Source organism: Oreochromis niloticus, linkage group LG18, assembly GCF_001858045.2.
Source record: "Oreochromis niloticus isolate F11D_XX linkage group LG18, O_niloticus_UMD_NMBU, whole genome shotgun sequence".
Taxonomy (NCBI): domain Eukaryota; kingdom Metazoa; phylum Chordata; class Actinopteri; order Cichliformes; family Cichlidae; genus Oreochromis; species Oreochromis niloticus.
The window spans coordinates 24,029,212-24,053,469 of record NC_031982.2 but is presented as its reverse complement, the minus strand read 5'-3'; the positions used below and the strand labels follow the sequence as shown (position 1 = coordinate 24,053,469).

The following is a 24,258-nucleotide window of genomic DNA, read 5'->3' as shown; positions in this document are numbered from 1 at the left end:
TATTTATTGTTTATACATAAAATGCATTTTAATGGGTAAATGTTATGCCTGCTAAATTTCTGGCTTCTCAGAGAAGCCCAGTGTGATAACTCAGAGGTGGGTGAAAAAGGTGAGTTAAGTGATTTTATAGTAATTATTAATTTGTTGTTCACAGATTTAAATAATACATCATCAGTGTCTCAGTATATATGAATAAAAAAATAAAATGCAACCTACCTTTGGAGATGCTGGCAGTGTTGTCTCTGTGGAATGATATTCACAGGACTTACGTAATATGTAAATCTAATCAAACTGCTCATTCAATATTCTAAAAAATTATGTTTAACTATAAATATACTAACTTTTTTAACTTTTACTAATGTTTTGACTCACTAACACTGACTTCTATTTTTAAAAATGTTGACTGTCACATGAAAAAAAAACGTATTTAAAAGTCTTCAAAATCTTTAAAACCATTCTTTGTAAGTTCTTTTAATAAAATTAGAGCATATTGTTTTTCCCTGTGTGCTCCTCAGATCTCTCCTCCAAATGAACATATTCTGGTGAACAGGCCCTGGTGGCAGAGATACCAGCCAATCAGCTACAGCCTCTGCTCAAGATCTGGCAGTGAGGCAGAACTGAAAGACATGATCACCTGATGCAAAAACATTGGGGTAAACTAAATTACAGCTGTCATTTGATGATTTAATGATTTTCATGAGCATAGATGCTGTCAGATCATGCAAGTCGACAGAAATCAAGAGAAAACATGCTGATCTTATCCAAATTAATATCACAGAGTTCTTCTGTGTCAGCTGAATTATTGTAACTGCAGCTATCATGTGTTATGTTTGTAATTTGTCCTATCCCCCTGTCTAACATTTTATGTAATGTAGTTAATGGACAGCCTCATTCCAACTGGTGGAACAGCCAGAGCAACCTTTGGACGTGGTAATTGTGGTTTCATAATTTTTAACAAGGATGACTGATAAGGACTTGTGTCTGACTGCTTCCTAATACTTTACTGTTTGAAAATAAAAAGATTTTTACCCATCTAAATAAAGCAATTGCTTAAATGTCTTAGAAGAAAACTGTCTGGGAACATATCAAAATATAGTTGACATGCAGACCATCCACCAAAAACATTTACCATTTCCACATCAAACTTTATTTACAATTGCAAAAAAGTGTAAAAAGAAAGAAAAATCTATATTTTTAAGCATTTTTTTTTTACTCAGAAACTGAAAAGAGCACTTAACTAAAACACTTTGTGATGGTGGAAAATTTACTTTATATCTAGGCATTTCTACCATTCTGCACTTAAAAAGAATGCTCACAAAAGTCCCTTACTGTTTTCATTTTTCCATTCCATTTTTTGTCGGGGGGAATCAAGATCCTGTTCTAATTATCAGAGCTAAATTCAGACACTTTGGTGTTATGTAAAAGGAGTTGTGAGATAAATACAACCTGATATTTTCCTACTCGACATAGCTACCAATTTTTTTAAAGACACAGACAGACACTATTACCAGATGTTTGCGTTTCCATGTTTTAAATTTACACCCAAAGTAGATAGTGCTCAGTGTGATTAGGTTTCCACAAATATTTGACATCATAAAACACACACACACCTAAACACACCTAAACACACACACACACACACACACACACACACACACACACACACACACACACACACAGCATCTACCTTTCTGTGCTTTGTATTTGCTTGATCCCGAAAGAGATTCCAGATTGGAAACCAAAATTTATTTTGTGTATATGACATCTGGTTATTACACTGACTGAAGAAAAACTGAAGTTTTAACAATACAGTTTCTTTGACACCATATTTTAGCAAATGCAAGATAAATCTTACAAAATCACTTGATCTTGAATTAGTGGTTAAAAACCATTCTTTAATGGCCTATAACGCTGCGGCTATCTATATTTAAAGTGCATGTTAGTGCCACTTGAAAATCAACACACACACACACACACACACACACACACACACACACACACACACAAATCAGCTTTCACCTTTCTCTGTTATTTGTTTGCTTGATCCCAAACGTGACTCCAGAATAATTTTCCTGCTAAATATCAAACTGTCAAGGAAAGTCAGTATTTTATTACCAAAAAAACTCTTTTGTGCTTTTTATTTGCTTCGTCCCACCAGAGATTCCAGAATGGTAAGCAAAATTAAATTTCTGTATGCATCATGGTTACTGAACTGGGTGAACAAATACTAAAAGAATAATCAAAAACTATCTTCTGCACTAAGTTTTAAGAATAAAGTTTATATGCATAAACGTCTGAAGTATCGACTTACAAAAGTTACTGCTACCTAACTCATCAACATCTAATGTGACTGTTTTACAGATGGCATCAAAGTGTTTTTTGATAAAACATCACAACTACTGAGCAATATCATCTTTAAATATTATAGTTTTCTTAATGTTTTGAGAAATGCAAAGCATGCTTCTTATTTTCATAGTAAAAATAATACATCTTCATTTTTTTAAAAGGAAGTGTGAGCAAAATAAAGTCTGCTACTTCTCGGCTGAACAGAGCTAATACGTCTATCAAATTGTCAAGGACAGTGGCACTATTACCCCTGTTTACTTTTCCACTTTTAAAACCCAGAGTAAATAGTCCTCAGAGTGATTCATTTCCCACAGACGACTGCTATCACAAGACACAGACAAACACACACACCCACACAAACGTACATAAAAAAGAAAACCAAAATAAAAACAATAAAAACACGATATAAGGCGAGATTTGCTTCTAGCCATGCTGACGTTTGTGCTGGCTTACACAGTATACACATACAGAGATATTGTGTGTGTGTGTGTGTGTGTGTGTCTGTGTGTGTGTGTGGGTGTGTGTGGGAGGTGTGGGGGGAGGGGGGTGATGGATAGCAATGTCGTCTTAAGGCAATACAGTTAAATCCAGCCTGGGCCCTCCAGCTTCCTCCCACAACCAAAAACATGCCCGTGGGGTAGGTTAATTGGCAGTTCTAAAATGTCCATATGTGAATGTGATCATTAATGTTTGTCTGTCTGTTACAGACTGGTGACATGTTTAGGGCATACCCTGCCCCTCACTCTATGACGGCCGAGACAGGCTCCAGCACATCCTGTGACCCTGAATTAGATAAGTGGAAGAAAATGGGTGGATGGTTGGATATTATGTACACCTTGTGTTTATGATCTTACCTCAAGGATTTTCCCCCTTGTTGCTTGTTTTACAAAAGCAAGACAGTGAGATAAAAATGCACCTGTTTGGTTTCCACACCCAATGATATATGCCAGTCTCTCATTGGCCCAGCAGAGGAAAAAGCGAGTATAAATACTTTGAATACACTGTGGCAGAGTGTGACTGTTTTTGGTTTTCTCATCAATCAAAAGCATGAAGTTGTTCATCTTGGTGGCTCTGTTCGGGCTTGGCTTGGCCCAGCACAACCCCCAATTTAAGAATGGAAGGACTTCCATCGTCCACCTGTTTGAGTGGCGTTGGGCTGACATTGCTCAAGAGTGTGAACGCTTCTTGGGACCCAAAGGCTTTGGTGGAGTTCAGGTCTGTATAGCTGAGCACTGTGTTCACCTTATAGAGACGCATTGGGCAGTCCTTTCTGTTCCTGTTTCATACACAGACACATGCGTGTGTTGTGCGTTTGTGTGTGTTTATTATTTCTATTAGTATCGAAACTCTTATCATTATTATCAAACTACGCCTTTTACATTCTCATTACAATTATGTCTAAACTTTCTTTTACTAATGTTTTGACTCACTAGCACTGACATTTTTTTTCACAAGGAAGTCCTGACTGTAGCGCCAAATAACAACAACACTTGTTGGTTTTTTTCTCCTTTGCGCTCCTCAGATCTCTCCTCCAAATGAACACATTCTGGTGAACAATCCCTTCAGGCCCTGGTGGCAGAGATACCAGCCAATCAGCTACAACCTCTGCTCAAGATCTGGCAATGAGGCAGAACTGAAAGACATGATCACCCGCTGCAACAACGTTGGGGTAAACTAAATTACAGTTGACATTTAATGTTAGGCATTACAGACCTCAGACTTCTTCATTTGACAGACGTCTGGACACGTGGAGCCTCGTACAGAACAACAAGCTAGTACCAGATTCTGTTTATGACACTTTTAGAAGAACATTATGGAAACAGTACCTGGCAGCTTAGGATAAATTCATGAAGCTCAACAGTTTAACAAATTAGCATGACTTGAAATGACCATGAGAAAATCAATACAACTGACCAAGTTATGTTAACTAACAGGTTAACATCTATGTGGATGCCGTTATCAACCACATGTGTGGATCTGGTGGTGGAGCAGGAACCCACTCTTCATGTGGAAGCTGGTTTGATGCTGGCAAAGAAGATTTCCCCAGTGTCCCATATTCTAACTTGGACTTCAATGACAATAAATGCAAGACTGGGAGTGGTGAGATTGAGAATTATGGTGATATATATCAGGTAAGAAATGTCACGCAGACCAGTGAAAGTTTACTCTTTTAAATGTTGACTTGAGTTGTTCATACTGATTTCTACTATTTTGACTTTTCTGGGTGTTTCAATTCCTTTTATAACTGTTGGCAAAGTCTACCTACACAATCAGGAGAGGAGGAAGTAAATTATATACACTGATACAGCTTAACCTCTTGAAATTTTCTTATTTTGTTTTTTTATTTCCTACTTTTGTCATGACATTTTTTGTCATGATACATTTTTAAAAATTTATTTGTAAGATAAGTCTTAAAATACACATACTGTTATGATAGGATTTTAATTTTAGCCATTACTGATAGTTTTTGAAAAAAAAATATTGAATCAAATGAAAAAAAAGTATTAGACAAAACCAGGAATACTGAAGCTTTAGTTTATTAAACATGCCATTTTCAAATAGCAAACTTTATTAAGATCAAATAAATTATGAAATTTTAAAGCATATATTTTATACTTGATTTTTCTATTACCAAATATTCTAATAATACAGTCTACACTTTCAGATGCTAAACGCAACCAGAGCATATTCCCTGTTGTTCATTGAATTTCCTAATTTGAATCGAATTTTCAAAAACAGGCAAAGCTAAAAAAAAAAGAGAAACATTTTTAGTTAGAGAACAGACATTTGTTTCTACCTTCTCATTTTTCTTGGAAACTTTTAGAATGTCTACAGCGATTCCACTAAACTTTCTAGTTGAGAATACTTTGAGTAGAAACATAGAAATTCCAGCACAGTTTACAATGTCTTGCTTCTTACCTCCACAATCTTTATCCCAATAAATATTAACTGCTCTAGGTACGTGACTGCCGTCTGGTGGGTCTGCTGGATCTTGCCCTGGAGAAAGACTACGTTAGGGGCAAAGTGGCCGAGTACATGAACAAGCTGATTAACATGGGTGTGGCTGGATTCAGAGTGGATGCCTGCAAACACATGTGGCCTGGTGATCTGAGTGCTGTCTATGGTCGTCTGAACAACCTTAACACCCAGTGGTTCCCTGGTGGCTCCAGACCTTTCATCTATCAGGAGGTCAGTGTTTCTGGACAAACTGTATCTAGAGCAGCCACCAAACAGGATGGAATAGAAGCATTTACAAATACAATCATTCAAGGAGAATACGTGAACATTAAAGTAACTTTTATTTGGCAAGCAAAACAAAAGCACATAATGGTAAACAATATTGAAGATTAGGGTAGTAACAGAAAGTAACAGAAGCAAAGTGATTTTATTTATTTAAACCCTTTGTAATTTACACATTATGGATGGTATACATTTTGAACTGAATCAGCTTTCTGGGGTATGAAGTTTGCTCCTTTCACTCTAGGTTATTGATCTGGGAGGTGAGCCCATTACAGCTAATGAGTACGTCGGCCTTGGAAGAGTGACTGAGTTTAAATATGGTGCCAAAATAGGAGAGGTCTTCAGAAAGTGGAACAACCAGAAGCTTTCCTACACTAAGTATGTGTTGTTTCTACTGGTGTATCTAAGGAAAATATTACACACAATTTAATAGCGAAGGTTTTTTTTTTAGATATAAAAGAGATATGTCATTGTTAACAATGCTCTTTGTAAAGGAAAAAAAACTGATAAAAACTACTATAAAAGTGCAGGGGCCTTCGACCAATTGGTTGCATTTTAAGTTAAAGTTAAAGTCAAAGTCACATCTATCATATGTTGACTTTTTGAGAAGCAGAATTTTACGGGAGGGAAATTTTGCTTTACCATGTGCAGGATACATCCATTAATAATAATAATAATACATTTTATTTGAAAGCGCCTTTCAAAACACTCAAGGTCACTGTACACAGTAGAGTAAAAAGCAACATAAAAGCAAAGAGTTTACACAATCATAAAACATAAACAAATTTAAAATAGCCGAACGGAGAGGTTATGTGGGATAAGCTATTTTGAACAAGTGGGTTTTGAGTTGGGACTTAAAGAGAGAGAAGGTAGAGATATTTCTTAAATCAGGGGGTAGGGAATTCCAGAGTCAAGGAGCAGAGCAGCTGAAAGCCCTGCTCCCCATGGTGACAAGACGGGGGGAGGGGACGGAGAGTGAAAGGGAAGAAGAAGATCTGAGACAACGAGATGGGGCGGTGATGTTAACCAGATCAGAGAGATATGGAGGAGAGAGATGATGAATAGCTTTAAATGCGTACGAGAGTATTTTGAAATTGATACGATACTTGACCGGGAGCCAGTGAAGCTGCTGCAGAACAGGAGTGATGTGGTGGATAGAAGGGGTCCTGGTGATGATACGGGCAGCAGAATTCTGGATGCGTTGAAACTTGTGGATGGATTTTTGAGTAAGACCAAAAAGAAGTGAATTACAATAATCAATCCGGGAAGTAACAAGGCTATGGACAAGAATGGCAGTGGCATGTGAGGTGAGAAAAGGACAGAGACGATTAATGTTGCGCAATTGAAAATATGCAGACCGAGTGACATTATTAATGTGTGAATTGAAAGATAGAGTACTGTCGAGGATGACACCCGAACTTTTCACAGAGGAAGAAACGGAGACCGGCGAGTTATTGATAGTAATAGAGAAACTGTTGGTTCTGGATAATGTTGATTTAGTGCCTACTAAGAGGAGCTCGGATTTATTACTATTGACTTTAAGAAAATTAGAAGAGAACCATGAATTTAATTCAGCTAAGCAGAGGGTGAGGGAGGATGGGGGAAGAGCAGAATCAAGTTTAGTGGACAGATAAAGCTGGGTGTCATCGGCATAACAGTGAAAATGGATATTGTATTTACGGAAAATATGTCCAAGCGGTAGAAGGTAGATAATGAAAAGAAGGGGCCCCAGGACAGATCCCTGGGGCACGCCAGTGGTCAGAGGAAAGGGCTGAGAAGTAAAGGATTTGATTTGAATGAACTGAGTGCGATCAGACAGGTATGATTTAAACCAGGCTAGTGGAGTATGGGAGAGACCGATGGAGGCTAGCCTACTGAGAAGAATGGAGTGAGAAATAGTGTCGAAGGCAGCGCTCAGATCGAGGAGGATAAGAATGGAAAGTAAACCGGAGTCAGCTGCCAAAAGAAGATCATTGGTTATTTTTATAAGTGCTGTTTCAGTGCTATGGGAGGGGCGAAAACCAGACTGGAACTGTTCATACAGATTATTATTAGTTAAATGTGTGTGGAGTTGTGTGGCAACTATTTTCTCAAGAATTCAAGTATCAATGGACTTTCAGTTAATGTCAGACCATAACCCACCCACTAGCTGAGTTGCCAATGAACCCAGTGAAGTCATGTAGTGAATCATGGCCATAAATATCAATAAATACTTGTTATATACCACCACCACCTTTTATTTTCTTTTTTACTTTACCTTCATTACTTTTTCTCCACGTCTTTTTCTTTCTGAAATACACAAGTCCATTGGACAATGATCTATCTAATTCCTAGTTGAATTCTTTTCTTCTTATCAGATTAGAGTGCTTGGCATGTCTTTTTCACATTTGTGTTGATCCTCCATGGCTGCTCCTAATCGAAGGTAGCAAATTATCAAGATACCACATGTTGCTTTGCAATAGCACTGCAAAAATTAGGCTTAAGTGTGGTTAGAGCAACCAGCGCAAACTCCATCTTAAGTACTGGTCTGAACAACGATCAGCTATACTAAAAAAAATAATACAATTCATTTCTTTTTTCTTTGCTGTATTTAGGAACTGGGGAGAAGGATGGGGTTTCATGGCTAACGGCAATGCTCTTGTCTTCACTGACAACCATGATAACCAGAGAGGCCATGGTGCTGGCGGTGCATCCATCCTTACATTCTGGGACCCCAGACTCTACAAGATGGCTGTTGGTTACATGCTTGCCCACCCTTACGGTGTAACCAGGGTCATGTCTAGCTATCGCTGGGACCGCAACATTGTAAACGGACAAGTATGTTCACTCGTAATGAATTAATGCAATATTTTATTTTATTTTTTTTTATAATCTTTTGTTAAATTCCGTTCATTAATGTATTATAGGATCAGAATGACTGGATTGGACCCCCCAGCAATGGTGATGGATCAACCAAGCCTGTTATTGTCAACTCTGACCAGACCTGTGGGAATGGATGGGTTTGTGAGCATAGATGGCGCCAGATCACGTAAGTCCACAGAAATCAGGAGAAAGCACACTGGTCTTATGCAAATTCACATTGTTCTGCTTTGTCAGCTAGACCATCAAAACTATAGACATCATGTATTACGATTGTAATTTGTCCTGTCTCCTATTTAGTAACATGGTCATTTTCCGTAATGTGGTCAATGGACAGCCTCACTCCAACTGGTGGGACAACCAGGGCAACCAGGTTGCCTTTGGCCGTGGTAATCGTGGTTTCATCATTTTTAACAATGAGGACTGGTAAGGATTTTGTTCTCTTTGTTTGTGTGTGGCAGCTTCCTAATACTTCATTTTAAATTAAAACAAATAATTTTACCATTAAAATAAAACATTTGCTTAAATTTTTGAGAAAGAGACTGCTTGGGCACATATGAAAATAGAGCTAATATGACAGTAATTCAGCAAAAACATTTACAAATTCAAGCTTAGTTAAAAATTGTCTAAAGTTTTTTAGGCCTTTATTTCTTTCATTAGAAAAGGGATTCTGTTTTATAAAGAGCACTATTAATTGTATATAAAAATAAATAAATATTATGACAACATCTACTAGTAGTAACAATAATAATAATTATTACATAATTATTACTTATCATAAATTATTATTATACGAGATATATATAATTATCATATAATCCATGAAAGACATTGGACAGGAAATGTCTATAAAGTATACTTTTACTCCAAACAAGCACTATATTATTTTGATAACAGATTGGACTGCTGAGTCAGTAAAACTCTCTCAACAGAGAATGAGAAAAATTAACTGTATTCCTTTTAATTTTTTTATTTTATTTTATTTTTTTCACCAGATATATAATGCCTTCCTTTTCCCAAGTGGTATTATATTGCTTTATATTTGTTTTATTGTCTTGAAAGCAGAATAAATATGAGAGGGCAATGGAGTTTAATTGTGGCACTGTTATGACTTTAACACTGGGTTGATCTTCATTTTCCATTTCAGGGACCTGAATGTTACCTTGAACACAGGCTTGCCTGGTGGCACCTACTGTGATGTCATTTCTGGTCAGAAGGAAGGAAGCAGATGCACTGGGAAGCAGGTCAGTGTTGGTGGTGATGGCCGTGCCACCTTCTCGATCAGTGGCAAAGATGAGGACCCCTTCATCGCTATCCACGCAGATTCGAAGCTGTAAATCCATGAATGATGACTTCAAATGAATGTTTAAAATTCAAATAAAGCTTATTTTAAAAACTGAAGATGTTTTTTGTCATTTTTGACATAATATTTTGTTTATATTTAAATAATAGCCTGAAATGTAAATAAAATATAAATAGCAGTCCCACCACTTCATATGTCATAACTTTAATGCCTGACTACATTATCAAATGCTGAATACTGATCACTTATCGTGTACTGTGTCCTTTTTTTTATAATCACTTGTGTGTGAGCCGCTTTGTGTCATATGCAACATCTTTGCATGTCATTTAAGTACTTGCAAGTTAAAGGATAATGTACTCCACAGACATGCATAACATCCATTGAACTATTCATATAACATCATTAGAACAAACACTGAAGACCTCATACCTATTTTATGAGCTGCCACATCCAAATTTCCCTACAAGGAAACATGTTTACCTGGAGGTGAAGTCGAAAGAGCAGTGATGATGATTTAGGAGAGAAGTCTGAACCTCTGCTAACCCTCTGCTGCACACATTTTGATGGTACAGTACATGCTGAAAATCATTCAACATCATCTACTTTTGAGCCATTTTATTGCCAAAACAAAATGGTAAATGGCCTGTATTTATATAGCGCTTTACTAGTCCCTAAGGACCCCAAAGCGCTTTACATTATCCAGACATCCACCCATTCACACACACATTCACACACTGGTGATGGCAAGCTACATAGTAGCCACAGCCACCCTGGGGCGCACTGACAGAGGCGAGGCTGCCGGACACTGGCGCCACCGGGCCCTCTGACCACCACCAGTAGGCAACGGGTGAAGTGTCTTGCCCAAGGACACAACGACCGAGACAGTCCAAGCTGGGGCTCGAACCGGCAACCTTCCGATTACAAGGCGAACTCCCAACTCTTGAGCCACGATCGCCCCAAAAAAGATCTATATTTTCAAACCCCCTCTCTAAGATATTTTTTCATCGCTTTATGGCAACATTGTGAAACAATGGTAAAAAACAACAGAGAAAATGATTAACTCATAGATTGTAACACAATTGTTAGAAAGCAATAAAAAAAATCTGAAAATCTTCCAGAAATATCAACAAATTTTGATACAAAGAACTGAAAAACACTTGAAACATATTTGACATGAAATGGCTCCTAGAGCCGACTCTTTGAAGTGAATACCGGGAGCTGGCTCCTTATTGGGAGCCGTGTTTTTTTTAATTTCCTCTGACCCTCTCTCTCACTTTTTGTCGCTTCACGCTGCACGTGAGCCTTGTGTTTGCACTGAGCAGAGGGGGGAGGGGTGGCAGTGACACTCGCAGAAGCAGTAGCACACGAACAGAGCAGGAGGGAGAGAAAGAAAGAGACAACAAGAGAGAACACTGACACATTAGAAAGGTACAGTGAAGAAAATGAATGACACCATGAAAAAAAGCAAGATCTGGAACCATTTCGATTTCACTGACAATACAAAGGCAAAGTTTAAAGTCTGCAAGAAAGAATATCATATAGAGCCACTTCCACAAACAACCTGCACAGGCACCTGAGAACTGTCCACCCGTCAGTGCAATGAGAAGATAAAACACAGTCAGCTGAGTGCGATATTAATAAAGGTGCAACTGTTGCAGTTGCTGCTGCTTCAGCTGCAGTATCTACAGCATCATGCAGTATACCACCACAACCACCTAAACCAACCCAGAGCTCTATGAGACAGTTTTTGCAGAAGTCTGTGACCCTAGCAAGACAGAACTTAATTGATGAAGAGTTGGCAAAAATGATTGCACTTCATTTCCAACCATTTTCAGTTGTGGATGATAAAGGATTCAGGAAAGCACCAAAACAACCTGAAGAGCTGCTTGGGAGCTGAAAAAACTGGCTCTTTTTAGTGAGCTGAGCCAAATGAGCTGGTTCTCTAAAAAGAGCCTGAAGTCCCATCCAGCTATTATATTACTATAATAGCCAATATTATAAACTATTATAAACAGCCCTTTTGATGTTTCTGTGCACTAAGGAACAGCACATCTTCCTTTGTTTGAATCAGTTTGGTTTTACTTATATAACGCCAAATCACAAAAACAATTACCTCAAGGTTCTTCTGTTGTAAGACAATGAGCCTACAATAATGAGAAGACCCCAACAATCAGATGCCCCCCTATAAGCAAGTCCCTGGAGACAGTGTAAATGAAAAACTCCCTTTTAGCAGGACGAATTCTTGGGGGGAGTTGTAAGCTTGGGGCATCTGGGGGTTCCCTACATGTGGGTATCTTGGGGCCTTAATGCAGGGGCTGTGGTCTTGACCTGCATGGGGCTTTGGTGGCTCTTGGGCAGTGTTGAGAAGGTTACTTTTCAAATGTATTCCACTACAGATTACAGAATACATGTCCCAAAATGTAGTTTGTGACGTACTCTGTGAAGTTAGTAAATGTGAATAACGTATTGTGAATATTTTGGATTAGTTATTGTCATGGTCCCTGTGCCTGCTCAGCTGACTCAGTATGGCTACAAGTGTTTTTTGTTTTTTGGCCCTCTCGCTCCCCTCCCACGCCCTGCGCTCTACCGGGGCGGAGTCATGGTGACTCCTGCATCTGGGTCCTGCACCTGCAAACGATCATCTAATCAACGCTCTCACTACTTAAGGGGGCCGCTGGGAATGCCTCGTCACTGGATTATTGTGTAACACTCGTCAGTGTCTTCGCTAAGTCTCATGCTTCTCTCTGAGTTTCCTTTGTGCCGTGAGTTAACCTCCTCTCTTCTCTCTGTGTCAGACTCTACCTGCCAGCTTGAGGATCGCCACTACTGTGAGAGTAAGGCCTGTGTGAAAGCGCTAAGACAGAGCGTTTGGAGGAGGATTGCTGTAAATAGCCTGCCTGTGTTTCCCTCACCGTGCTTGTGTTCCCCAGAAACCCCTACTAGCTACTTTCACTTGTATATTGTTGCACTTGATGTTTCGTGTATTAATAAACTGTGAACTTTCGATCTCAGTCTGCCTACGAGTCCCTCCTGAGCCCTGACAGTTATTGCTTTTTACAATTACATGAATGTAATATTGCTGTGTCATTTATTACTATTACTGAAGGCTGCTAGCCACCAAGCTAACATTGTTAGCCGGCACTAGCTGAGGTTAGTTCATAGACCGCAGACTGTTACTATTAATGAAGGCCTCATTACCAACCTGCTAGCAGTGAATAATCATGTGCGGTTCTGAAAAGCAATAGCAACTAGATTTTTAAATCTGAATATAAAATGAGTAACAGGTTGGAGGGTGGATATTACGTAAGGCTCTGTGTCCACTGTGTAACTGACGCCACCAACATTAACAGGACACTTACATTAGAGCCTCTTATTGCATGCTTTGTTTGGGTTTCCACTGGCGTGGAATTACCAAAATTAGAGAGGGGATAGAAAGTGGATAGCTTAACATATGAAACAGGAAAATATTGCCGTTGCCCTGAGGCAACAAAAAGAAAAACTGGACTGGATTTCTGGCAAAACTAAACAACCCCCCCCTGCAAAAAAAACCTGACAACCTGATGGTTTATCTCATTTTAATTATGATTACTGCGGCAAATATTCTTTACTTCGTCTCACACTATGTGGACCGGATGATCTGATATCGTCGTGTTGGTGTTGTTCCCAGATCATCATGAAAATGTTGTTCCAGGATCAACATTGCAAGTGACCAATCAGAATGTTGTGACGTTTTTCTTTTGCGCGCCAAGCCATTCGTGCATTTATGAAATTCAAATGTTGCAAGGATAATATCAATTCTGCTTACCGTTTATTAAAGGGTTAGGGTTAGGATTAGGGTCAGGGTCCATTGATCGGCGGACAGAGGCGGTTTCTCGCAGCTTAAGTACAGTTTTTTGTTTTACGGCGGTTTTTCCCGAAGTCGCAAAACTATGACGTCACAACATTCTGATTGGTCACTTGCAATGTTGATCCTGGAACAACATTTAGTATGATGATCTGGGAACAACACCACCACGACGATATCAGATCGTGCATGTGGACCTGTCACCGTGTGTCAAAAAAGGATGGCCAAACCTTCAAATGATATTTGATAGTGGCTCTAGCATCTTTTTGGACTGAAATTTGACACTTTTTCCAAACAGTTATTGGTTGGCGTCATTCAAGTTCATATGTACTGGGCATGAGGCTCAAAACAGACAAAACAGGAGCACTAGTAACCAAATACAAAATATCCACAAAAGGTACTGGAACTCGGAAAAACAGTCCAGTACAATTCGGGGGGTCCACCCGTAGGACGATGGCATTAGAGGGCAAAAAGAAACAAGTCGGGAGGCAGAGTACCCAGAGTCCAGAACACAGTTCAGGGGGCCGACTCCAGAGCCAGCGACGATGTGGATGGCGCAGATCCGGATGCCAACCGTGTGGAAAACAGTGGCGGCATGGGTGAGACTGGCCGCGTGTAAGACATCAGCGATAGAGCAGTTCAGGAGGTCGCCCATGACAGCAAAGATATCCAGCCAGCAGCCTGGAAGGTGGCCGGCGATGGTGAGGTGCTGGACGTGGACGAGCAGTCCGTGCTGGGTGTGGATGTGCCGTCCTTGGCCCTGCCCAGGCAGCGACAGCAGGGTGAAGTCCTCAGCTGGCTGAATGACTTCACTGAAGCTTCCAGCAGAGGATGGAGGCGGCTGGGTTAACTCGCTCAAGCTCTCAGTGGAGATTAATTGCTGAGACGGCCCAGCAGAGTTCCCAGGTGACACAGGTTGTGCTGGCTTCTTAGTTTCCAGGGGTCCAGAGACAGCAGAGGGCTGAATCCCAGCCTCTGCGGAGGCAGTGGAGAGAGTGACAGTCTCTAAAAAGGCCAGCCTTTGAGAAATAGGTAAAGTCTTGGACACACCTTTCCCCTGTAGGAGTTGCTGTTGCGTCCCGGAGACCTCCATCCGCTCCTGCTGCTGCTGCTGCTGCTGTGACGTAGAATCCCGAGAGCAGATGAAGTGTGCTAGCTCCCGAGCTCGTATTGTGTCCTGGGCTTTGTACAGATTGTCTGTTAATTCCGTAAATCCTCTGACCTGCCGGAAATGGGGATTCCCCTCGAGGATTGCCTCGATGGCATTAATTCCCACGGCCATCACTCTTAAATCCAAAGTGTGGGAAATCCGTTTTACCAGGCTAAAGATGCGGGCGAGATCCCTCTCCTCAGGAAGGTCCGCTGGGTACATGTTGTGGTTGCGTCATTCTGTCATGCACTGTGATTGGGAGGCAAGAATAGCGGACCCAAAGTGCAGACTCCAGGAGGCAAAAAAGTGCACTCAAACAGCTTTATTGCTGGATACCAAAATAACTAAACTGAAAATACAAATAAACTATTCAGACAGGCTGACACACAGAACACACAGTGTAGAATGAGGGACGACACAACAATGAGCAGGGGAAGATGCAGACACTAAATACAAGAGGTGAACAGGACCAAGAGGAAACAGCTGGGAGACACGGCTGACACTGATTACACAGACGAGACGGACGAGCACACAAAACTGAATACACTGACATAAGACACAGACCTTCAAAGTAAAACAGGAAACTCAACACACATGCAGTGACATGGACTCAGAACTGACTGAACAGGAATAGAGGAAGTACAGAAGCAAAACTTAACAACTAACAAATCTTAACAAAAGACATAACCAGAATAAGCAAGAACATAAGATAATATTAACAAATACTCAGTCTCAACCTATTCTAAAATCTTAATAATAAACGGTAATTTTTGAGATTACTGCTAAGAGGAGAGCTAAGAGCACAGCAACCAACAAAACGAAAGATACTATTGACAATACTGCCAATTCGTAACTTGTGTGATCACAATTTTTTCCCAGTTTATTTTCTTAAATTTCAATTTTTTATTTGGGAGAAAATCCAAGTGCCTTTGTAATTATCAGAGATAAATGTAAACATTTTGGTTTTATATAAAAGGGGTTATGAGATTAATACAACCTGCCATTTTCCTTCAGGACACAACTAAATAACTACCAAATATTTAAAGATTGTGACACTATTACCCACATGTTTACTTTTCCATGTTTTAAAATTACACTCAAAGTAAATGGTGCTCAGTGTCATTATGTTCCGACAAATATTTGCCATCATAACAGACACACACACACACACACACACAAGCATGTACCTTTCTGTGCTTTTTATTTGCTTGATCCTAAAATACAGTCCAGACAAATTTTACTGCTGAACACGGTTAAATATCTGTATCAAATTGTCAAGGACAGTGACACAATCAGCCCCTTTGATTTTTCCACTTTTTAAACCCAAAGTCAATAGTGCTCAGAGTGGTCCATTTTCCAAAAATAACTGCTTTCACAACACACACACACACACACACACACACACACACACACATAAACAAACAAACAAACGCGTGCGTGCGTGCGAAAAAGAAAACCAAAATATAAACAATAAGATAAAGATAAAGATAAAGAAGATAAAGCAAAGAAAAAGTGATCCTTTTGAGCCATGATTAAGTTTGTGCTGACTTACATTGCATACACATACAAATGTATTATGCAGAAGGTAAAGTGGTTTGGTGGATAAGATTTTAAATTTTAATCCAGTTTGGGTTAATTGGTAATTCTAAACTGACAATATGTGAATAACAGCATGAATATCTGTTTGTCCATATGTGATAGCCCTGTGACCTGTCCAGGGCTGTCAAAAGATACCCAATGTATGACAGCGGGGATAGGGACAAGCATCCCCTGTGTGTCCCTTATAGGGACACACATATATATTTGTGTGTTTTCATCACTTTATTACTTCTGTAATGGTTAATCCATCAGTATGCTCAGGTGAAATTAAAATGATATTTTTAATGCTAATATAATTATTGTTTTGTCCATGAATTTTGAATTTTACTGTTTTAAAACAAAAGTGAAAAAAAAAAATCTAAAATCAATCTAAAATGCCAAATAGAAGTGCAGTGTGCCAGCTCACACTTGGGTATAAAAACGTGAATTCAGTGCACTAATTTAAACAAGTTGGTCACAAATTTCAAATATATTTGCATTGTCTGTGTTTAACTATATACACATATATGTCTATACATAATTATATATATATGTGTGTGTGTGTGTGTGTGTGTGTGTATCGCAACTATTGAGTAAAACAATGTTTTAATATTTAAATTACTCAGTAGTTGTGATATATATTCATCTTTTAAAATTAAAATTTTCTTAATGTTTGAGAATGCAAGGCACTCTTCTAATTTCATGATAAAATTCATACATTTTCATTTTATATAAAGGGGGTGTGAGCAAAATACAATCTGCTATTTTCCAGCTGAACACAGCTAAATACGTCTATCAAATTGTCAAGGACAGTGGCCCTATTACGCCTGTTTACTTTTCCACCTTTTAAACCCATAGTAAATTGTGCTCAGAGTGATTGACTTTCCACAAATAACTGCTATCACAAAACACACCCCCGTACACACACACACACACACACACACATACATTATAAAGAAAACCAAAATAAAAACAATAACAACGCAAGATAAAGCAAAGAAAAAGTGATTCTTTTGAGGTATGACCAAGTTTGTGCTGACATTGTTTGTGTGTGTGTGTGTGTGTGTGTGTATACATGTGTTCAGTGTTGTGATGGATAGCCGTCTTGCCATAAGCGATGTCATCGTATGGCAAGACAGACCTGAGTTTAAATCCAGTCTGGGCCCTCCAGCTTCCTCCCACAACCAAAAACATGCCCGTGGGGTAGGTTAATTGGCAGTTCTAAAATGACCATATGTGAATGTGATCATTAATGTTTGTTTGTCTGTTACAGACTGGTGACATGTTTAGGGCATACCCTGCCCCTCACTCTATGACGGCCGAGACAGGCTCCAGCACATCCTGTGACCCTGAATTAGATAAGTGGAAGAAAATGGGTGGATGGTTGGATATTATGTACACCTTATGTTTGTGTTTCTAATCTTACCTCAAGGATTTTCCCCCTTTTTGCTTGTTTTACAAAAGCAAGACAGTGTGATAAAAATGCACCTGTTTGGTTTCCACACCCAATGATATATGCCAGTCTCTCATTGGCCCAGCAGAGGAAAAAGCGAGTATAAATACTTTGAATACACTGTGGCAGAGTGTGACTGTTTTTGGTTTTCTCATCAATCAAAAGCATGAAGTTGTTCATCTTGGTGGCTCTGTTCGGGCTTGGCTTGGCCCAGCACAACCCCAATTTAGAATGGAAGGACTTCCATCGTCCACCTGTTGAGTGGCGTTGGGCTGACATTGCTCAAGAGTGTGAACGCTTCTTGGGACCCAAAGGCTTTGGTGGAGTTCAGGTCTGTATAGCTGAGCACTGTGTTCACCTTATAGAGACGCATTGGGCAGTCCTTTCTTTTCCTGTTTCATACACAGACACATGCGTGTGTTGTGCGTTTGTGTGTGTTTATTATTTCTATTAGTATCGAAACTCTTATCATTGTTATCACACTACGCCTTTTACATTCTCATTACAATTATGTCTAAACTTTCTTTTACTAATGTTTTGACTCACTAGCACTGACATTTTTTTTCACAAGGAAGTCCTGACTGTAGCGCCAAATAACAACAACACTTGTTGTTTTTTTTCTCCTTTGCGCTCCTCAGATCTCTCCTCCAAATGAACACATTCTGGTGAACAATCCCTTCAGGCCCTGGTGGCAGAGATACCAGCCAATCAGCTACAACCTCTGCTCAAGATCTGGCAATGAGGCAGAACTGAAAGACATGATCACCCGCTGCAACAACGTTGGGGTAAACTAAATTACAGTTGACATTTAATGTTAGGCATTACAGACCTCAGACTTCTTCATTTGACAGACGTCTGGACACGTGGAGCCTCGTACAGAACAACAAGCTAGTACCAGATTCTGTTTATGACACTTTTAGAAGAACATTATGGAAACAGTACCTGCCAGCTTAGGATAAATTCATGAAGCTCAACAGTTTAACAAATTAGTATGATTTGAAATGACCATGAGAAAATCAATACAACTGACCAAGTTATGTTAACTAACAGGTTAACATCTATGTGGATGCCGTTATCAACCACATGTGTGGATCTGGTGGTGGAGCAGGAACCCACTCTTCATGTGGAAGCTGGTTTGATGCTGGCAAAGAAGATTTCCCCAGTGTCCCATATTCTAACTTGGACTTCAATGACAATAAATGCAAGACTGGGAGTGGTGAGATTGAGAACTATGGTGATATATATCAGGTAAGAAATGTCACGCAGACCAGTGAAAGTTTACTCTTTTAAACGTTGACTTGAATTGTTCATACTGATTTCTACTATTTTGACTTTTCTGGGTGTTTTACACCAAATTCCTTTTATGATTTTTGGCAAAGTCTACCTACACAATCAAATGAAAAAAGGTACTAGACAAAACCAGGAATACTGAAGCTTTAGTTTATTAAACATGCCATTTTCAAATAACAAACCTTATTAAGATCAAATAAATCATGAAATTTTAAAGCATATATTTTATACTTGATTTTTCTATTACCAAATATTCTAATAATACAGTCTACACTTTCAGATGCTAAGCACAACCAGAGCATATTCCCTGTTGTTCATTGAATTTCCCAATTTGAATCGAATTTTCAAAAACAGGCAAAGCTAAAAAAAAAGAGAAACATTTTTAGTTAGAGAACAGACATTTGTTTCTACCTTCTCATTTTTCTTGGAAACTTTTAGAATGTCTACAGCGATTCCACTAAACTTTCTAGTTGAGAATACTTTGAGTAGAAACATAGAAATTCCAGCACAGTTTACAATGTCTTGCTTCTTACCTCCACAATCTTTATCCCAATAAATATTAACTGCTCTAGGTACGTGACTGCCGTCTGGTGGGTCTGCTGGACCTTGCCCTGGAGAAAGACTACGTTAGGGGCAAAGTGGCCGAGTACATGAACAAGCTGATTAACATGGGTGTGGCTGGATTCAGAGTGGATGCCTGCAAACACATGTGGCCTGGTGATCTGAGTGCTGTCTATGGTCGTCTGAACAACCTTAACACCCAGTGGTTCCCTGGTGGCTCCAGACCTTTCATCTATCAGGAGGTCAGTGTTTCTGGACAAACTGTATCTAGAGCAGCCACCAAACAGGATGGAATAGAAGCATTTACAAATACAATCATTCAAGGAGAATACGTGAACATTAAAGTAACTTTTATTTGGCAAGCAAAACAAAAGCACATAATGGTAAACAATATTGAAGATTAGGGTAGTAACAGAAAGTAACAGAAGCAAAGTGATTTTATTTATTTAAACCCTTTGTAATTTACACATTATGGATGGTATACATTTTGAACTGAATCAGCTTTCTGGGGTATTAAGTTTGCTCCTTTCACTCTAGGTTATTGATCTGGGAGGTGAGCCCATTACAGCTAATGAGTACGTCGGCCTTGGAAGAGTGACTGAGTTTAAATATGGTGCCAAAATAGGAGAGGTCTTCAGAAAGTGGAACAACCAGAAGCTTTCCTACACTAAGTATGTGTTGTTTCTACTGGTGTATCTAAGGAAAATATTAAACAATTTAATAGCAAAGGGTTTTATTTTTAGATATAACAGAGATATGTCATTGTTAACAATGCTCTTTGTAAAGGAAAAAAACTGATAAAAACTACTATAAAGGTGCAGGGGCCTTCGACCAATTGGTTGCATTTTAGTTTAAGTTAAAGTCAAAGTCACATCCATCATATGTTGACTTTTTGAGAAGCAGAATTTTACGGGAGGGAAATTTTGCTTTACCATGTGCAGGATACATCCATTTCAAGTATCAATGGACTTTCAGTTAATGTCAGACCATAACCCACCCACTAGCTGGGTTGCCAATGAACCCAGTGAAGTCATGTAGTGAATCATGGCCATAAATATCAATAAATACTTGTTATATACCACCACCACCTTTTATTTTCTTTTTTACTTTACCTTCATTACTTTTTCTCCACGTCTTTTTCTTTCTGAAATACACAAGTCCATTGGACAATGATCTATCTAATTCCTAGTTGAATTCTTTTCTTCTTATCAGATTAGAGTGCTTGGCATGTCTTTTTCACTTTTGTGTTGATCCTCCATGGTAAATGGTAAATGGCCTGTATTTGTATAGCGCTTTTCTAGTCCCTAAGGACCCCAAAGCGCTTTACACAACCAGTCATCCACCCATTCACACACATTCACAGACTGGTGATGGCAAGCTACATTGTAGCCACAGCCACCCCAGGGCGCACTGACAGAGGCGAGGCTGCCAGACACTGGCGCCACCGGGCCCTCTGACCACCACCAGTCCATGGCTGCTCCTAATCGAAGGTAGCAAATTATCAAGATACCACATGTTCCTTTGCAATAGCACTGCAAAAATTAGGCTTAAGTGTGGTTAGAGCAACCAGCGCAAACTCCATCTTAAGTACTGGTCTGAACAACGATCAGCTATACTAAAAAAAATAATAAAATTCATTTCTTTTTTCTTTGCTGTATTTAGGAACTGGGGAGAAGGATGGGGTTTCATGGCTAACGGCAATGCTCTCGTCTTCACTGACAACCATGATAACCAGAGAGGCCATGGTGCTGGCGGTGCATCCATCCTTACATTCTGGGACCCCAGACTCTACAAGATGGCTGTTGGTTACATGCTTGCCCACCCTTACGGTGTAACCAGGGTCATGTCTAGCTATCGCTGGGACCGCAACATTGTAAACGGACAAGTATGTTCACTCGTAATGAATTAATGCAATATTTTATTTTAATTTTTTTTATAATCTTTTGTTAAATTCCGTTCATTAATGTTTGTATTATAGGATCAGAATGACTGGATTGGACCCCCCAGCAATGGTGATGGATCAACCAAGCCTGTTATTGTCAACTCTGACCAGACCTGTGGGAATGGATGGGTTTGTGAGCATAGATGGCGCCAGATCACGTAAGTCCACAGAAATCAGGAGAAAGCACACTGGTCTTATGCAAATTCACATTGTTCTGCTTTGTCAGCTAGACCATCAAAACTATAGACATCATGTATTACGATTGTAATTTGTCCTGTCTCCTATTTAGTAACATGGTTATTTTCCGTAATGTGGTCAATGGACAGCCTCACTCCAACTGGTGGGACAACCAGGGCAACCAGGTTGCCTTTGGCCGTGGTAATCGTGGTTTCATCATTTTTAACAATGAGGACTGGTAAGGATTTTGTTCTCTTTGTTTGTGTGTGGCAGCTTCCTAATACTTCATTTTAAATTAAAACAAATAATTTTACCATTAAAATAAAACATTTGCTTAAATTTTTGAGAAAGAGACTGCTTGGGCACATATGAAAATAGAGCTAATATGACCGTAATTCAGCAAAAACATTTACAAATTCAAGCTTAGTTAAAAATTGTCTAAAGTTTTTTAGGCCTTTATTGCTTTCATTAGAAATGGGATTCTGTTTTATAAAGAGCACTATTAATTGTATATAAAAATAAATAAATATTATGACAACAACTACTACTAGTAGTAACAATAATAATAATTATTACATAATTATTACTCATCATAAATTATTATTATACGATATATATAATTATCATATAATCCACGAAAGACATTGGACAGGAAATGTCTATAAAGTATACTTTTACTCCAAACAAGCACTATATTATTTTGATAACAGATTGGACTGCTGAGTCAGTAAAACTCTCTCAACAGAGAATGAGAAAAATTAACTGCATTCCTTTTAATTTTTTAATTTTATTTATTTTTTTTCACCAGATATGTAATGCCTTCCTTTTCCCAAGTGGTATTATATTGCTTTATATTTGTTTTATTGTCTTGAAAGCAGAATAAATATGAGAGGGCAATGGAGTTTAATTGTGGCACTGTTATGACTTTAACACTGGGTTGATCTTCATTTTCCATTTCAGGGACCTGAATGTTACCTTGAACACAGGCTTGCCTGGTGGCACCTACTGTGATGTCATTTCTGGTCAGAAGGAAGGAAGCAGATGCACTGGGAAGCAGGTCAGTGTTGGTGGTGATGGCCGTGCCACCTTCTCGATCAGTGGCAAAGATGAGGACCCCTTCATCGCTATCCACGCAGATTCGAAGCTGTAAATCCATGAATGATGACTTCAAATGAATGTTTAAAATTCAAATAAAGCTTATTTTAAAAACTGAAGATGTTTTTTGTCATTTTTGACATAATATTTTGTTTATATTTAAATAATAGCCTGAAATGTAAATAAAATATAAATAGCAGTCCCACCACTTCATATGTCATAACTTTAATGCCTGACTACATTATCAAATGCTGAATACTGATCACTTATCGTGTACTGTGTCCTTTTTTTTATAATCACTTGTGTGTGAGCTGCTTTGTGTCATATGCAACATCTTTGCATGTCATTTAAGTACTTGCAAGTTAAAGGATAATGTACTCCACAGACATGCATAACATCCATTGAACTATTCATATAACATCATTAGAACAAACACTGAAGACCTCATACCTATTTTATGAGCTGCCACATCCAAATTTCCCTATATAAGGAAACATGTTTACCTGGAGGTGAAGTCGAAAGAGCAGTGATGATGATTTAGGAGAGAAGTCTGAACCTCTGCTAACCCTCTGCTGCACACATTTTGATGGTACAGTACATGCTGAAAATCATTCAACATCATCTACTTTTGAGCCATTTTATTGCCAAAACAAAAAAAAGATCTGAAAATCTTCCAGAAATATCAACAAATTTTGATACAAAGAACTGAATAACACTTGAAACATATTTGACATATATGACTTATTATCCAGTATCATAGCAAATTTATTGTCATGTTGTCAGAATATCTTGTCACACTGTGTGAAAAATTAAAATCAGTTCTTCTGTGCTGTAAAAGAAAAGTGCACATTACACTTTATAAACTAGTGATGGGTTGGTCGCGAATGAAATGGCTCCTAGAGCCGACTCTTTGAAGTGAATACCGGGAGCTGGCTCCTTATTGGGAGCCGTGTTTTTTTTTTTTATTTCCTCTGACCCTCTCTCTCACTTTTTGTCGCTTCACGCTGCACGTGGGCCTTGTGTTTGCACTGAGCAGAGGGGGAAGGGGTGGCAGTGACACTCGCAGAAGCAGTAGCACACGAACAGAGCAGGAGGGAGAGAAAGAAAGAGACAACAAGAGAGAACACTGACACATTAGAAAGGTACAGTGAAGAAAATGAATGACACCATGAAAAAAGCAAGATCTGGAACCATTTCGATTTCACTGACAATACAAAAGCAAAGTTTAAAGTCTGCAAGAAAGAATATCATATAGAGCCACTTCCACAAACAACCTGCACAGGCACCTGAGAACTGTCCACCCGTCAGTGCAATGAGAAGATAAAACACAGTCAGCTGAGTGCGATATTAATAAAGGTGCAACTGTTGCAGTTGCTGCTGCTTCAGCTGCAGTATCTACAGCATCATGCAGTATACCACC

The 24,258-nt window shown here is 39.0% G+C and overlaps 2 protein-coding genes across 2 annotated transcripts; both read left to right on the top strand.

Annotated features, from left to right (window-relative positions):
• Nucleotides 1-3,350: 3,350 nt before the first annotated feature.
• On the top strand, nt 3,351-9,846 carry LOC109195662 (pancreatic alpha-amylase). Its single transcript, XM_019348062.2, has 9 exons — nt 3,351-3,561; nt 3,869-4,015; nt 4,281-4,478; nt 5,305-5,535; nt 5,831-5,964; nt 8,181-8,403; nt 8,493-8,614; nt 8,746-8,871; nt 9,593-9,846. The coding sequence occupies exons 1-9, from the start codon at nt 3,394-3,396 to the stop codon at nt 9,780-9,782; spliced, it is 1,539 nt and encodes a 512-aa protein (XP_019203607.1). The 5' UTR covers nt 3,351-3,393; the 3' UTR covers nt 9,783-9,846.
• Nucleotides 9,847-17,924: 8,078 nt separating this feature from the next.
• LOC109195663 (pancreatic alpha-amylase-like) lies at nt 17,925-22,957 on the top strand. The gene is given in 11 exon segments (XM_019348064.1): nt 17,925-18,004; nt 18,006-18,028; nt 18,031-18,104; nt 18,412-18,558; nt 18,824-19,021; nt 19,636-19,866; nt 20,162-20,295; nt 21,287-21,509; nt 21,603-21,724; nt 21,856-21,981; nt 22,704-22,957. Coding segments are annotated over 11 exon segments (1,533 nt in total). The 5' UTR covers nt 17,925-17,939; the 3' UTR covers nt 22,894-22,957.
• The last annotated feature ends 1,301 nt before the right edge of the window (nt 22,958-24,258 follow it).

Excerpts from the sequence above, each read along its gene's own strand:
- LOC109195662 (XM_019348062.2), top strand. The coding sequence starts at position 3,394 with ATGAAGTTGTTCATCTTGGTGGCTCTGTTCGGGCTTGGCTTGGCCCAG. Across the intron at positions 5,965-8,180 it reads CAGAAGCTTTCCTACACTAA|GAACTGGGGAGAAGGATGGG; the intron begins GTATGTGTTGTT and ends TGCTGTATTTAG. Across the intron at positions 8,872-9,592 it reads ATTTTTAACAATGAGGACTG|GGACCTGAATGTTACCTTGA; the intron begins GTAAGGATTTTG and ends TTTCCATTTCAG.